Source organism: Canis lupus, chromosome 19 (genome assembly GCF_048164855.1).
Source record: "Canis lupus baileyi chromosome 19, mCanLup2.hap1, whole genome shotgun sequence".
Lineage (NCBI taxonomy): Eukaryota > Metazoa > Chordata > Mammalia > Carnivora > Canidae > Canis > Canis lupus.
In genome coordinates this window covers 29,919,526-29,937,174 of record NC_132856.1, presented here as the reverse complement: position 1 = coordinate 29,937,174, position 17,649 = coordinate 29,919,526, and the positions used below count along the sequence as shown (strand labels likewise).

At 38.9% G+C, this 17,649-nt stretch overlaps 1 protein-coding gene across 9 annotated transcripts in view; it reads right to left on the bottom strand.

Moving 5' to 3' along the window:
- The window catches only part of CADPS (calcium dependent secretion activator), a 459,922-nt gene that overhangs the window by 331,082 nt on the left and 111,191 nt on the right, over nt 1-17,649 (bottom strand). For all 9 annotated transcript variants that reach the window (XM_072785555.1, XM_072785556.1, XM_072785557.1 and 6 more), the window contains exon 3: nt 13,587-13,919. In XM_072785555.1, coding sequence (XP_072641656.1) covers nt 13,587-13,919 — 333 coding nt within the window. The remainder of the gene's footprint in view (nt 1-13,586; nt 13,920-17,649) is intronic.

Here is a 17,649-nt window from a genome sequence, read left to right as displayed (position 1 = left end):
GGCAGAGCCTCATAAAAAGAGATCACGGGAACCTTCAGAAAGCACTACCAGAAATCAGATTACAGCTTCCACAAGGATGTGATATGCATAAGAAGAAAACACTGTGCACATTTCTGATTTTGGAAGCATCTAAGAATTGCTTTGTTTCATAAGGAGAAGAAGGTCTAGAAAATACAAAACAAAACAAGAAATAATTTAAATAGAGCGTGGTGAGAAAGCAAGCCTTATCATTTTCACTTTTGTATCTTTGCTCCTGTGAATTGATAGAGTTCAGCAGAGCTGAGCATAATCTGTAAGAAAGTGAGTGAGTGAATCTATAATTTCTGAAAGCTGATTGCAAGGCGTGGGAAGTGGACACTTCATGTGAAAGCTGTTCTGGTCAGTCTGAGACTATTTTCAGGGATAACGTCAGAAAACTCCATGCCTCCAGCCTTAGCATATCAGGGCATTGGTCGCCCCAGCCATGCCTCCCACATCATCCGTGGTGTGAAATGACATAAGAGGGCCAACTGATGAGGAGTTTCTATTTTAAGGATTATGTTTCACTTTAATGCATATTATTTAAAAAAAACTAGAACATAAAAGCTGTGATTTTGAATATATTACTTCTAAAGATAAGGATAGGTTAAAAAAGGAGTTAAGAATTGGTTTAATTAGAAATATTAGGTAATCATACAGGTAGACTTGGAAATGACAAAAATCATGAAGGCAGTATTTAAATGGCTGAAGTCTAGAAAACAGTGCAGATGAGAATTTTCTCCCTATCCTATGATTTTAATAGCTTCTTTATTGAGATTTTGCTCATTGTTTCTATTGACAAAACACCTATATACTTAGGGCAGAAAATTTGGAAACATAGAAGAGAATAAATGAAAACCTTAAAATCAACCATAATGCCATCTCTAAAGATAAACATGGTTAAGATTTTGCTTTTTTGCCCATCAAGCAAAATGAGAGTATGCCTTCATATTGCTTCATTGCTTCATTTTCCACTGAGCAGTATTTCGTGTACATTCTCCCATGTGGTAAGATTTCTCCTTCAACAACTATTTTATTGGCTGAAAAGTATTCTCTCATATGGTTAAAATAAAATCTAATGAATGAATTTCTTACTATGGGGAATTAAAGTTGTTTCTATTCTTCCACTGTCGTATGGAATGCTGCAGTGAACATCTTTGGGCTTCATACTCTTATACACATCTCTGGATATTTACTCATGACAAACTGCTAGAGGTAGAGCCGCTAGGTGAAAAGGTTTGCCTATTATAAAGTTGTACTACAACAGATTACAGAAAAGTTACAATAACAAATTATTCCAACATACATTATGAGATTACCCATTCCTATAATATCAGCAATGTATTATTATTACCAATGTTAACTTTAAAAATGGTTTTATTGTTTACCAACACACTTATATAACTCAGATTACTGAAGACATGGAACTTAAAAATTATCATGTGTTTAGAATTAATTTGTATTTCTTCTTTTATGAATTACCTGCCTATGCTCTTTGTCCTAAATTCTACTGACGTGACTCATGAAGCAATAGGCAAGCTTAGTTTCTGAATAGGAATATAGAACATAATACTACATGTCTTAAGATTTCCTGCCCATAGAAGTACTTTCTTCACATTTCCAATAATTCTCTTTTAGCTAGGGGGATAATTATTATTCTTTGGTGAGAAGATATTATTTTTTATAATGTAAAATAATTTTAATCTAAAATGGAACTAGAGGATATAAAATGGAAAGTCTCAAGTTGATATGATGAAACTTGATGAAACTCAAGGACTAGGAGAATTATTTCTTATAAATGTCCAATTTAGAGAAAACTGATAGTCTTGGAATTTTCTTAAATGATAGGGAGTTGGTCAGGGGTTGTACCATATCAACCTTGGAAGTTTTGCTTACAGTTTCCAGAGGCATGAAAAGAAATGACCCAGGTCAGGTTGGTCTCACAAAATAAGCTGAACTGGTCTGCTTGGGAAATGTTCAAAGCTTGTCTCCTTTTGCTTTTAATTTTAACAATCTCTAACTAGACACACTCCCTTCTTTACACTCCCTGCCCATAAATACAGCCTACCTCAAACTCTCAGTGGACTTGGCTATAGCTTGCTATATTTTGCACATGCTGATTGCAATTCCTCACCTGTTTCCGAATAAACTTCTGACAATTTTGAGCTTGCCTCTAGTTTACCTCTTTATTTAGGTTGACATTCCTTGATGTTAAAAGTGGCATCGGAAGGAGATGACCCCTGAAGGATGACCACCCTCAGAATCAAACAAAGCTTTACCCTGAGCCCCCTGAGCTCACTGCTTACATGAGTCACTGTCTACTTTCAGTTTGGTGTGTCTCCTTTTGGATTCTGAACTTTCTCCCTTTAGTTGAGCTTTTTTATTCAAGCTCTGTTTAAAGGCATTGTCCTTTTTGATGACTACTTGTTTGCTTTCTTATTGGAAGCATATTAGAATTTTGGTTTAATTCTGTTAAAAGTTTTGAGAGGAAAAATAATTGAGTAATATTGGTAGGCATGGGTAGAGCAAATAAATGCTACAGGAATACTCACTGCCTCCTTAGGAAAGACCAGTCCCCAAAGCAAGAGCCTCCCTCTACAGGATAAGTTGGCCTCAGAGGGCCAGACTGACATTAGATTATCTGTCAACTGCAAGATAATTTCCATGCAACAAGGGACACCTGATCGCTGGTTGGAAAACTAGAGCAAAGCCAGGAAAAATATTTCATGAAAGGCACATTGTAAAATAAAATACAACTTCCAACCCTGAAAGCACGCCCATCAGGATGTTTAGTAATTTTTCTTCAACTCTCAGGAAAACCTCTAAGATGTGGAATACCAATCATATAAATGTTCTAAGGGGGGGGCCCTCCCTCCCAGCCCCCAGCTGGTTTTATATTATAAAACTATGGTTTCTTCTGCTGTATATTTTTGACTAAATAGATCACCTTACTAATGATAATTTAGAACTTCAATGGCCATTATGGGGAACCTTCAGTCTCACTAGGCTTGTTTTTCTCTGGACTGAATTAGAAGTCCATGGCAATAGAACAAACAATCTGAATGGGATAGCAATTTTAATTGGTACCTAGAGGTTTCTAAAGTATTCAGGATTCTAAAACTGCCTCTTTACAAAATACTACTTTTAAGTGAACTGAAACAAATAAGCAATGAGAGGAGATAAAGAAGCATCTAAAGTCTTTTCCTTGCAGCACCAGTGAGGTCTCCTCTAACCCCATTGCTCCAGCTCTGCTAGACCCACCTTTGCCCTCTTATAACCCCTCCCTTGATCCCAACTCCCCCTCTTTTCTAATGCTGAAAGCTTGTCAACTGAACTGTTAAAACTCTCTGATGATCCTGCTAAATAATTAATTTCTTATGTTGCTTGGACTGAAGCTGAACTTAGAGCTACAGTAAAAGATTTTCCCAAGGTAACTGAGGATCCTCATAGATTTGCTGAAGAATTAAATACTGTCACTCAAAATTATCAACCTGGCTTCTCTAATCTTTATCAATTAATCTATATGTTTGCTGGAGAAGGTCAAGCCCAGCGCAGGATGAAAGCTGCTAATTGAGAAGGCCCTAAGAAATCTTTAGAATTCCAAGTAAGCTAACCACTAGCTCTTTTATATGACCAAGCTGGTGCCATAGCCAAAAGGCTGCATCTGGCCATTCTGAGGGCTCTCCATAAACCAGTAAATTGCAACGAATTCAGGCGTGCATCCAAAAGTCTGAGGAATCTGTTCATGATTACTACAGCAAGCTCCAAACTATTTTTATTTTTTTATTTTTTAAAAGATTTTATTTATTTATTCATGAGAGACACAAAGAGAGAGAGAAAGGCAGAGACAGAGGCAGAGGGAGAAGCAGGCTCCATGCAGAGAGCTTGTTGTGGGACTCGATTCTGGGTCTCCAAGATCACGCCCTGGGCTGAAGGTGGCACTAAACACCCAAGCCACCTGGCCCTCCAAACTGTTGTTTTGTTTTTTTTTTTTAAGATTTTATTTATTCATTCATAAGAGACACACACAGAGAGAGAGAGAGAGAGAGAGAGGCAGAGACACGGCAAAGGGAGAAGCAGGCTCCATGCAGGGAGCTGGACATGGGACTCGGTACCGGGACTCCAGGACCGTGCCCTGGGCCAAAGGCAGGCACTAAACCGCTGAGCCAGCCAGGGATCCCCTCCAAACTGTTTTTAAAGAAAATTCCGTACTCCCTATAGACATTCAATCCACCAGGGTAGCCTTAAATTCAATGTTTATAAGTGATTTAAACAGATACCTATCTCTGTTAGTCCAGAGAACCCACATAGAATAAGAAACAATGCCCATCCCAATGTTGGTCTTGTCAATCTAGCTAACCAGTTAACCCACACCCTAGAAGATGATGCTAAAAGAAAGGGTAACTAAAATTTAAATCTCCAACTTCAACAGATGAAATCTCTCAAGCAGACTCTCCTTGCTGGACTCTATCATAGAAAATCCAGCCATCAGATAAAGGACTGCTACAAATTAAAAAGATTCAGAGGATGACAGCTTTCCAAGAACCAAGGATCAGACTCTCCCAGTGATGGGGCTTTAAGGAAACACAGGAACTGTTTCTCATTCTACCGTTAAAGAGGCTGGAGGAAACCACTCTCCAGATTGGAGATGAACCTCTTATAATATTAACTGACACAAGAGCTAATCCAACCCCATTACAATTAAACAGTCCCCCTACTTGGAGTAATATATTTATTCAATTAATAGGGGCCTCAAATAAACCACAATATGTTCCTATTTCTAAATGTGTATACTTTTGCTTGGGACATTTGCAAGATAAACTTCCATTTCTCCTCAGTGAATCAGCTCCCATCCACTTATTAGGGCAAGGTTTCCTGGAAAAGTACTGTATTGCCATTTCCTTCTCTTGAAAGGGAGAACAAAACTCTTGAGTTAGAATCCCCTGAACTTAAATCCCTTGAATTTCATCTCCAAGAAAATCCAAATCCTTTTTCTTTCACAAGTACTCTACAAAACAGGGAAGATCAAACTTCAGACTTATCCCCATTATTAGGTTTAGTATCTCCTGCTCTATGGGCAAAACCCTCCAAAGACATATGCTGAATTCATAGTGCCCAAAGTAAAGATCCAAAGTGATCCATTGAAACCTCTCCCCAGAATCAGTCAATACCACCATGAAAAAAGAAGTGCTATAGGGCATAAGATCTATCACAGAAGATTAAAAAGTGGGACTTATTGTCCCCTTGCACCAATCCTAATATCCCTATTTTACCTGTAAGAAAACCTAATGGTTAAAGGATGGAAATTTTTCCAACATCTCCGAGCAATAAATAACATTGTTATTCCTCACTATTCTGCTGTTCCTAATCCCCAGAGTTACTTCCATCTCTCCTTATTGTAAGCAAAGTTTTTACTTGTAATCAACTTATATAGTGCATTCTTTAGTATTCCAGTTGATAAAGCTAACAAATATCTTTTGCCTTATCTGGAAAGGACAACAATATATCTGGATAGTAACTCCTCAAGATTTTACTGAAAATCCTTACTTCCCAAATATTTTAAAAGCAGACCTCCTTGATATAAAATTCTCTAGATGCTTCACCTTCCTACAATATGTAGATGACTTACTTCTCTGTTCACCCTCTTAAATATCCCCACAAAAAGACAGTATTCACCTGTTAAAATTCTTAGTAATTAAGGGACACAAAGTCTCAAAGGAAAAGCTGCAATTTGTTCAAATTCAAGTCTGATATTTAGGACATTTAATCTCAGAACAAGGGTTGCACATAGAATCGGACAGGCTTCATGGCATCTTGAGCTTCCCAGAACCTAAAACCAAATGTCAATTACAGGGTTTTTTTGGATAGGTGGTTATTGTTTGGAATGGGATTCTAAACCTGTCCATAATGGCCTACCCCATATGTCTTATTAAAAACCACTAAACATGACCCCATTACCTGGGAAAACCAAGTTGACGTGGCCTTTAAAACTTTGAAGGAAAACTTAATAAATCTACCTACCCTGGAAAATGTAAACTATCAGCTACATTTTTTTTTCTTTTTGTGTGTAAAAAGGAAGGAAACGCCCTCAGAATACTTAGCCCAAAACATGTGGGCCGCTACCAACATTTGGGTTACTACAGTCAACAATTAGACCCCATGGCCTAAGGTTACTTACCCTCAATGCCTTGGGGCTGTCCCTGCCACTGCATTTCTAGTAAAGGCCACTGAAGAAATAGTCAAGGGATCTTCTTTGACCATCTTTGTACCTTATGTTGTTGAAGCTCTCTTAAACTCATACCACAACCAACACCTTTTACCAAGCCATCTTATTTCTTATGAAATTCTCTTGGTAAATACCCCTCAAAACACTTTCATTCATTGTGGTAATTTCATTAATTGTTACCCTTCTTCGTTCCTCCATGAAAGAACTGCTCCCATGACTGTTTGACTTTGATGGATCATATATTAACCCCTCGTGATGACTTATAAGAACCTCCCTTGACAAATGTTGATTTTTCATGATTTACTGGTGGCTCTTATTTGAAAAATGAAAATGGTAAATATTGTGCTGGATATATGATATCAATTCCTTTTGAAGTCATTGACATCGCACCCTTCCTTTTGGCCACTTTATCCTGACAAGTCAAATTATAAGCTCTTACTCAAGCATATATTCTTGCTAAAGATAAAACCACAAACATCTATATTGATAGTAAATACAACTTTGGAGTAGCCCATGATTTTGGAATATTGAAATGAGGTTTCCTTACTTCCAGTTTTCCTTAAAATGGTCCTTATGTCCAAAATTTATTATATGTTATGCTCTTACCAGCAGCTCTAGCTACTATTAAAATCTCTAGGCATTCTTAGTCTGACTTCCAAAAAGCCTAAGGAAACCATCTCACTGATATCACCACAAAAATAAAATGCTGCTTTTTGGAATTCATAGACTAAACCTGTCATGGTCCAGAAAACTGCTTCCCCTGGTGATGACTTAAGGGTGATGGTCCTTAAGAGAATTAAGCAGAAAATACAACAATTGGCCCCTGGATAGGAAAAACAAAATTGGAGATCTAAAGGCTGTTGGTATCATGAAGAAAAGAAACTCTGGTTCAGACCCAGAAAATATAAAATTTCTGCTACCAGAAAATCTAAAATTTCCATTATTAACTGCCATATATGAATTAAATTATTGGCCAACTGATAAAATAACATTAATGAATCAATATTGGAGGGGAAACATTGGCAAGGCCACAAAAAGTATGTTTCTCGATTGCTCCTATTCTAAATTTAACTAGGGAAGCCTATCCATACTGCCCCAAGATTTTAATTTACCTAATGAACTATTTGATGTTTGGCAAATAGATTTCATACAATTGCCCCCATCTCCTGGATATAAGTACATTCTGGTAATGGTTTGTAAGTTTTCACATTTCACTGAAGCTTTCCCATGTAGACAAGTGACTACCTCTTCTGTAGCTGAAGTCCTAGTAAAAAAGACTATTCCCACTTAGGGAACACCCCTTAAACTTCATAGTGACTGGGGAATCCACTTTACTGGTCAAATACTTTACAACATATTCTGTTTGGTTAATTCTGTAGCACTTTCATTGTGCTTAGCATCCTCAGTCTTTAGGATTGCAAACCAATCCTAATTTATATTTATATTTATATTTATATTTATATTTATATTTAGGATTGGTCAAATATACAAATGGATTTATTAAGACTTAGCTAACTTATTTGCAACCCTCCAAGTACTCTGGCAAAAAGCATTACCATTGGTTCTTCTTCTTCCAAATTTTATATCTACTACCATTGGGATACATAAACTTTTTTGCCTTTTGAAATAATTACAGGATGGCTGGTACACTCAGGCCTCACTTTTCACACCACAACTAATGATGGGGAATATACTTCAAGCTTGCAAAGGCCTGATCAAGCCAATAAGAAATAATCATACTCTTGATAGAACAATCTTTCCCTATGCACTTCCAGGAGATGAAGACATCAAACTTCACACCTTACAGCCTAAAGAGCTCATCTATTGGAAAATACATTTCCAAAAAAGACCTTCTTCAACCTTGCTGGAAAGGCTCCTCCCAGGTGTCCTTATCTAACTCCTGTGCAGCCAAATTCAAGGAATAGACACCTGGAATCAGGTGCCACATCTAAACAAAGTCCCAAAACCTGAATGGACTGGTATACCAAGTGGTGATCTGAAACTGAAAATTTCTAGGGACTAACTTACCTGACATCTAAAGTAGACAATTTACCCAAGATATCTAGATGAGGTCTGTATAAATTTCCTTCTTTTTCCTCTCTCTTCTCACTCTATATTTAGTTAAATCATGTCATTCATGCTTTCAATTATTCTTCTCCTAGTTTTCTATCATTCTTTAATATATGCTGCTATTCCTACCTTAAAAAAAATCAACTCTCTGGATCTGCTGAACTTACTGATTGTTGGATTTGTGCTAGAGCAAATAATACTTACAATGAACCTGAATTGTTGGCCTGACCACTATCTTTAGGATGGCAAAAACCTATCTGGTAAGGATGTAGGATTTTCCTTTGATACCTCTGAAATCACACATGTCATCCCTTTCAAAAGACTGGCACCAAATATAATGGCTTTCCTTTGGATACTCCTTACCCATAGTGGGATACTCTTCAATCAGGTCTGGACTCTTAGTCAAAATCTTTGTTATGTTTAAAAAACATAACGATGGGAATGGCAACAAAACTCTAGGATAGCTCCCACAAAATGCTTGTAACTATACCATTTTATATAACATAGGTGAACATGAATTCATACCCTGTTGGAATCCAGAAGGCTATATTGCCTTCTCCATTAATGTGTATTTATGGTGGGACAATGGAAACTAAGAACACTGGAAAACTGGAAGCTAATGTGCTCTGCCTCAATACTACTTCATTGAGAATTAACAAAATATCTGGAAAATGGCAGAAACTTAATTCAACTTATTTTTCCCCAGAAATCTTCTACAACTCCACCAAAATCATACTTATACTAGATCAGCTCTCTTGTTACTTCAGAGCTACAGAAATTTAAGGTAATCACATAATAATTCCCACAATTCTAATAAATCAGATGATGATTATAATGATTATACTTCTGATCATGAGATCCTCTGTTTTATTTCAGGGAAAAATATCTGGGCAAAGAGACCCAACTGTGCCTTAGAAGACACTGGGTATTTCTTTTTATGTGGAAGAAACATAATCTACACTTCCCCTTAATTGGAAGGGATGTTTTGGGATCACTGGCCTCACTGAAATCAGAAAAAATAGAAAAGCTCTTCCTTCCACTGCTTGTATACGTAATCTGGGGTCTTCTATCAACTTAAAAGGGTGTGTCAGAACTGGGAATCCACTGGATGGATGCCTGTATATAACCCTACGGTAGATAGGGTATGAGATAGGCTTTTGTCAGAGCCTTTTTAGCTTGAGTTGGAGTAGCAGACTTTGAAAAAGCAATTCACAGTCTTTCTGTAGTTATGTCTATCACTTTCAATGCTTCTATCTGAGCTTTTGAATACCAACAAATCCAGATAGACAGTCTTGCTGAAGTAGTCCTACAAAAACTTCAGAGCCCTTAACCTTCTCACTGCTCAGCAGAGGGGAACCTGTGCCTAGTTGGAGAACTTTGTTTTTATGTCAGTAAGTCAGGGAAAATAATAAAAGAACTAAAAATAATGAAGGACAATATCAATTTGTTAGCAGAATTTGGCCAAGCTCCTGAAACTTGGGGCATTTTTGATCTACTAAATCTAGGCAAGTGGAGAAGCTGGTTGAGAAGTATATTTCAATCAATAGTTATCATTGGGCTTTTGATCTTCAGTTTAATCTTTTTAATTAAATTTCTACTGTTTGGTATTAGTAAACAAATGCTTATTCCCCAGTGTATATACAAAATAAAATTATTTTCCTTTCCAAGGCTTTTCCTGGAATCCAACTAATAGTGGAAATTAAACTGTCTACTTCAGAGAGACATAGCTGAGATTCTTCATTTTTCAATCTTCTTGTTGTTCAAACAAGGCAAGTGAAACTCTATATAATTTCCCTCCTCCATGGAAAAGACATCTGAGGACTACCTTCCTAAGCTCCATGGGACATAGAATACAATCTACCTGCACTCCAATTACACTTAAAAAAAATAACAAAAATCATCTGAATGACATAATTATCAGAGGTGTTTTTTGGAGAATATCTTGATCCAAAGGGGGAAATGTGAAAGAATTTCAATCTAAAATGGAACTAGAACACATAAAATGGAAAATCTAATGTATGTGTCCTTAGGAAAGAAAACTTAAATCAGCGTGACTGATTTAAATAGAGCCCACCCCAATCCTTCAACAGACTTACCTATAGCTTACTATACTTTGCATGTTTGGAATTACAATTCCTCTGCTATTCCTGAATAAACTCATCTTTTTTATTAGTTTGAGCTTGCCTCAATTTATTTACCTCTTTATTTAGGTCAATAGTAATACTTGCTGTATGTTTTTTCTAACTCATGGAAAACATGTTAGGGGAAAACATAATCCTGCCACTTAACCCTTAACCCTATTTGCCACAACCCATATTCTTATAGCAGAAAAGGTGGTGCTGGTGAGAGGTAGAAATACCACCAGCTCACCCCATTCTAAAAGTGCCACGTGGGATAAAGTAATATTTTAAATAAAAAGAAAAATTGAATTTAATTTCATGTTGAGATTTATTTGGTCACTTCAAAATATTCCTTGACCTATCAAAGAAAATATCTACCTTTGGGTTGACAATCAGTATTCTGAATTGAAATTGACTGAAAAGAAAATAGGATATGAGGAATATCTTTGACTGTAATATATATATTATATTATGAAATGAGAAACAGATTTCTACTTACTAAAATATCCAGAAAGTTCTGGGTGAGCTACAATGGTTGATACCAGGATAGAGTCTTATCTACCAATTAAAATAAACTACCATTACCCATTTATTAACTCAATAGGCAATTCCTGAGCACCCACTATGTGCCAAGAATTGTTTCATGGAAATATTAGTGAATAAAGCAAAAGACGAGTCATCATCTTCACAAAGCTAACATTCTGGTGAAGGATGGGAACAGAGCATGAGGTGGGTAATAAACAGATAAAAATAGATGAACAACAAATGGAAAATAGTGGTAAAAACTGTGATAAAAATAGAACAAGGGATGGGGGATGCCTGGGTGGCTCAGTGGTTTGGCGCCTGCCTTTGGTCCAGGGAGTGATCCTGGAGTCCTGGGATCGAGTCCCACATTGGGCTCCCTGCATGAAGCCTGCTTCTCTCTCTGCCTGTGCCTCTGCCTCTCTCTCTCTCTCTCTCTCTCTCTGTATTTCTCATGAATAAATAAATAAAAATCTTAAAAAAATATAGAACAAGGGATGGGATAGAAAGGGACTGTGAGATGTAAGGCAAGAAAGAACTTTCGATGGGGTGGTCTTGGGAGACCTCTTAGAGAAATTGACATTTAAGCTGTGACAGCCATGCAAAGGTCTTGGCAAAGAGCATTGAGCAAAGACAAAGGCTCAGAACCAATTTGGTGTGTTGGGGGAAAAGAAAGAAGTCCAGTGAATGAGCGTGCGGGGAAAACAGTATCAGCAAGAGTGGTTCCTTCATGCACTGCCTTAAGCCTTAGTGAGGAGTTAGGATGTCACTCTAAAGATATTGGGGTGCCACTGGAATGTCTCAAACAGAAGAATGACATGATCCAATTTATATTATAAAAAGCTTGTACTAGTTGGTGTGTGGTGGGCATGTTATTGTAGGGCAAGAGGGCAGGCAGGGTCACCAGTTAACTAGATATAGTGGCCATCCAGGGTAAGAGGGGCTGATGCCTTGAACCGGAGGGTAGACATGAAGGCAGAAACAAGTAAGCCTCAAAATTTTGTAGTTCTTATGTTAAGTATTTATGGCACGGTTCTGATACTGTCTGTGGACTTTTTGCCTCTTCTGGTGGAATATAATATATTTTAACAGCTACCATTTATCATGTTGCCCTGGGTTTTATATACATTGAATCCTTATAACAATTCCATGCCAAGCTCATGTGTGAGGAGGTTAACTAACTCCCCTAGGCCACAAAGCTAGTGAAGGTCCTATTAAGTTTTACCTTGGTCTGTCTGGTTCTTAGCAAAGAACAACTCGACCAATATACTATAGTGTCTTAATTTAACCTACCTTAGGGACAGAAGTAGCCCAGGGAAATCAGAGCAAAACTGAGATTCTTTAATGGTTTTAATGGTTCTTAAAAGGAGAATGGCAGTAAAACTACCAGAAGGGAAGCCCTTGCCTAAAACTCAGATTCCTGGGGTCTGCCCTGAGAATGCAGGATCAGAAGCTCTAGGTTTGGGGCCTGAGAATGTGAATTTTAAAAATGCTCCCATGTGACACGCCCTGAAATTTGCAAAGCCTGCAAAGAAGACACAACAAATACTCGTTGAATGAATAACGGAAAGGTTAGGTAGGAAATGAACTAGGGATGCCTCCGTGGCTCAGTGGTTGAACATCTGTCTTCGGCTCAGGGCGTGATTCCAGAGTCTGGGGATTCGGTCCTACATTGGACTCCCTGCATGGAGTCTGCTTTATCCTCTGCTTGTGTCTCTGCCTCTGTGTGTGTGTGTGTCTCATGAATAAATAAATAAAATCTTAAAAGAAAAAAAAGGAAATGAAGATCTAGAGCACCTCATTCCCACAACCCTTCTTTGATCCAGAGAAAACATAGGCCCATTTTGAGTGGGTCTAAGCACAGTGTCAGCTAGCTCCCTCAAATCCACCTGGAAATTCGTGATGTGACTAATATACTGCTATGATGTACTACTCAGACCTTCTGGAAGCCTTCTATTTTAAATAATTATTCTTAATGATGAGGTACTAAGTCCATTTGTTACCTCAGCTGAGGAAGTACAAGCCACTCAACTGGTAAACATCTATTTTAAAGGCAAAACCATCTTTTTTTAAAAAATGTTTTGATCTTTCAGCATTTTCAACACATGAGAGTCAGACCATACTCATAAAACCAACTTACCTATTAGACAGGATATACACAGTGTGTAGGGCCCACAAGACTTTTAGGTATGTACAAAAATGTTTTCATTTCTTTTAAAACCAGAGGATAAATGTGAACATATTCTGGACTGAATTATATTAAATTTTTACCAGTGTGGCTTTAAAATATAATTTTATTTTATTTTTTTTTTCAGTTAAGAAGTGGCCCATGAGGGCACCTGGGTGGTTCAGTCATTTAAGCATCTGTCTTTGGCTCAGGTCATGATCTCAGGGTCTTGGGATCAAACCCCACATTGGGCTCCTTGCTCAGCAGAGAGTCTGCTTCTCCCTCTACTTCTCCCCTCACTCATGCACATGCTCTCTTTCTCTCTCTCAAATCAATCAATCAATCTTAATAAATTTAAAAAAAGAAGAAATGGCCCATAAAGAAAACAGTGCCTAGGGCACACAGGAGTGATAATGTGACTCTACTCAGTCACAGGTTGGGGCCCTGGTGATAGACACATTACCTGGCATGCATTGTATAGAAGCTGATGTTCGAACTTCTTGATCCCAAGAATGTTCTGGAACATCTCATAGAGCTGCTCCTTGCTCAGAATCAGCTCAGAGGCTGCACTGGCTGTCATCCGGGCCTGCTGCTTCCTGGGGTCCTCTTCTCCACGGTAGATGGCATCAAACTTGGCCATCCAGGAGCTAAGGACAGTCTCCTTGCTGAGGCCGTCAATCTCGGGCAGGCTGCGCACTCTTTTCTCAATATGCTTCTTGAAGACTTCCCTGGAGTCATTGGCGGAGCAGCCCCCACTCTGCACCATACGGGCCACACGATCACTCTTCAGGAACACCTGAGAAAGAATAAGGACAGGAAAGATATTAGGGACTCAGCCCTGGAAATACCAGTTTCTTAGGACTGATGGCTGGGCTGATTAGCATTATGGAAGGGACCAGCATCCTGTCCCACTACCTCCTAGCTGTGTGAACTCAGAGACATCACTTACATGTTTTGCTTTTGTGTCCACATCTGGAAAATGAAAATAATAATAGTAGTTACCAGGTAGTTAAAAGGATTAAATGGGACAGTAATATAATGAAAGGCAATGTATACTATATAGACTCTGCTCAAACTAGGTGGGCTCTTTCTCTGCCACTTATTGGCTGTGTTTCTTTTGTCAAGCTAAGCTCCTTGTATCTCCGTTTTTTCATCTATAAAATGGGATAATAGTAGTTTCTACATCATAAGTATTTTTAAATGAAGCTTAAATGGATCCATACAAGATAACGACTTTAAAAAGTGGCCCATAGTAATGACATTTGGGTTATTTTTATGGTTATTATTATTATTTTTTTACTTTTTAAATTGAAGTACAGTCAATATACAGTGTTAACATTAATTTCGGGCATATAACATAGTGATTCAACAAGTTCATATGTTATGCCACGCTCACCACAGTGTAGCTACCATATGTCAGCATACAGCGCTACTACAGTACCATGGACTATATTCCCTATGGTCTGCCTCTTATCCCTGTGACCTTTTCACTCCATAACTGGAAGCCTATTATCTCCCACTCCCCTTCACTCATGTTGCCCATGCCCTACTTCCTCCCTTCTGGCAACCATCAATTTGTTTTATGTATTTATGAGTCTATTTCTGCTTTTTATTTATTTATTCATTTGTTTTGTTTTTTAGACTTCACATGTAGGTGTATTTGTCTTTTTCTATCAGACTTATTTCACTTAGAATAATACTCCAGGTCCATCCATGTTATAGCAAATGGCAAGATCTCATTCTTTTCTTATGCCTAAGTAATATTCTTATGTGTGCACATGTGCATGTGTGTGTACACATAATAAAGAAGTGGTGTGTGTGTGTCATCTATTGTGGACACTTAAGTTGCATCTGTACCTTGGCTACTATACTGCTGTGCTGAACATAGGGGTGCATATACCTTTTCAAATTAGTGTTTTTGTTTTCTTTGGCTAAATACACAGTAGTGGAATTACAGGATCATATTGTATTTCTATTTTTAATTTTTTGAGGAACCTCCACACTGTTTTCCATAGTGGCTGCATCAATTTACATTCTCACCAATAATGCATGAGCATTCCTTTTTCTCCATATCCTCGCAACTCTTCTAAGCCAGGGTGTCTCCAAGTGCTCACTGCAAAGGTGTCCTAGCACTATGACTGGAGCTGAGGTGAGGTCTGGGCTGAGGAACTCCGTGGAAGGCATGCATGACCTGGAACTAAGGTCCTTGGGTGGCTGGAACCAAGGAGGGCATGTACTGCAGTTCCTGGGGTATTATGCACAGGGGATGCCCTCGTGGGGGTTGGAGGATCCTGGGGCCAAAGCAGGCATGGGCCACAAGGTCCTGGAGCACTGTGCATGCACCAGGGTGCTCTGGCAAACTGCCTTAAGCCAAAGTGGTGTGGGCCTACAGTGTTCTGGGGTGCTCTGTATCTGTGTCATCTTGTCCTATCAGCTAGAGCTGTAGTGAGCCATGACCAGAGGTGTCTGGGTATGCACAGGGCTGGGGGCACCTTGGAGGATGGGTGGGGCTGGCGTTGTCTAGAGGCCCTGGGCTTGCTGAAGCCTCCAGAGGGCTATGGTGTCCAGACCGGTGCTCCTGTTGTGTGGAGGGGGTGTAAACCATGCTGATTACTGGTCTCTCTGACCCAGAGTTCCAGCAGCTCCTCTGCCAGCTGGCCATGTTCTGGTCCCTTTGTATTGTCATTGCACTTTTATACTGTGGCTTTTTTCTGTGCCCTCCAGGTACCTCAGCACTGTCCCTCCCTATTGCATTTAGCAGGCTTGGGGGTGTGGAGTCCCTTTGGTTACCCTGTCCCTGTCTCTTACTGGTCTCCTTGTGGTCTCTTCAGTTTTTATCATGCAGAAGCTATTCAGTCAGCTCTCACTTCTTCAGGAGGAATTGCTCCATAAGTAGGTGTAGATTTGGTTTGTCCCAGTGGAGAAGGTGAGTTCAGGGTCTTTCCACATTGCAATCTCGGACCAGAACCCCACATAGTATTGTTACTACGTGCAAAGTACCTGGCATGAGGTCTGACACTTACATGTTAACCATCATTTATATTTGATTTTATCCTCTCAATGATGCTCACCACACTTGAAAATTGAACAAGAGTTGGGTAAATATGTATTTAATCTCTCTCTTCCTGAAATGTGAACTCTATTATGACTGTGTCCTCCCTGTTCCATACAATGTCATTCACCTCTAGTATAGAGCCTGGCACTTTAAGAGTGAATGAATAAAGAAGGTAGGCATTATATTCAGTCCATTTTATAGACTGAAAACCAAGACTCCAGAGAGGGATAGAGACTTGTTCTTGATAACTCAAACTGTCTGATTACAAAGGTTTTGTGGTTGTTTTTGTTTTTGTCTTCACCCTGGTTCCTTCCTTCCCTAAGGGTCTCACCTGCCTGGTGGAGAGCCTCTTCTGTCTGATAAAGAACCCCTGGTTGATTTGTTGATGCTGCCTAGGGTCATGGGACCAAGCCATCCATTAAGAACAATTTACTTTCGCTCCAGTGCCCACCGTTGGGAAGTATACATAAGCTACATTGTTCTAGGGTGTAATACAAGTGGTGAAACTACTGCTTCATATTCATGAAGAGGAAACATCTGACGCTTTTGAGCTGTGTCCTGGTCACACTTCAGAAGGTGCATAAATATCCTTCCAGAGGCAGAACAAATGTTCGCTCCCCTGTCAGATTTCAGGAAATACCCTTGTTAGCCAGGAGACAGCATTGCTTGGGGGACTCTCATTGCCTCCTGCTTCACTGAAAAGCCTTCCTTGGGGAGGAGAGATTTTAGAAAGGTGGTCTCTATCTACTCCCAAATTAATGAACTCATGTAGAATGAAGGGGCGCTGAGGGTTTTCTTCACAGGCAAGGGCCATGGCCTGTTCTTCTGTGCCTGGGAACTAACCTGTACTCAGTTGAGACCTCAGAGTTCATTTAAAAATCAATTGTAGAAAAAGAACTTCAACTAAAACCTCATGAGCCTTATGAGATTTAATGAAATAAAGGATTTACCTGAAAATCTGTAATGTTTAATGCAGATAGTTTCTCCATTTACCTAATACATTGCATCTCAGTTATAGGTCTGGGTCTCAAAGAACATCAAAGTATTGAGGCAAACAGAGTATAGCATTTCTGGGGTATATCATTGAGGCAGAAGCTATAAATCATGGTCCCAGGCCAGTTCTACTACTAACTTGCTGTGTGACCTTGGGTAAATCACCTCTCCTCTCTGGTTCTCCAGTTTCATATTTGTACATGAAGAGAATTGAACTAAAAAAATTTGAGGTTGCCCTTTCCATTGTAATGTTTATACTCTTCTTCATGATCACATTCATCCTTTCTTTGGGCACTCACTAGGTGGAAGGTACTGTGCTAGGTGCCAGCAATACAGGGGTGGGCAAAACAGATCCAAATTCAGCCTTCATGCCTCCATGACATCACTCTAATAATCCCATAGGAAAAAAAAAGAAATATTATATTTTAGGATAAGTGCTTTCAAGGGGAAATAGATGGGACCATCAGTGTCTATAGCG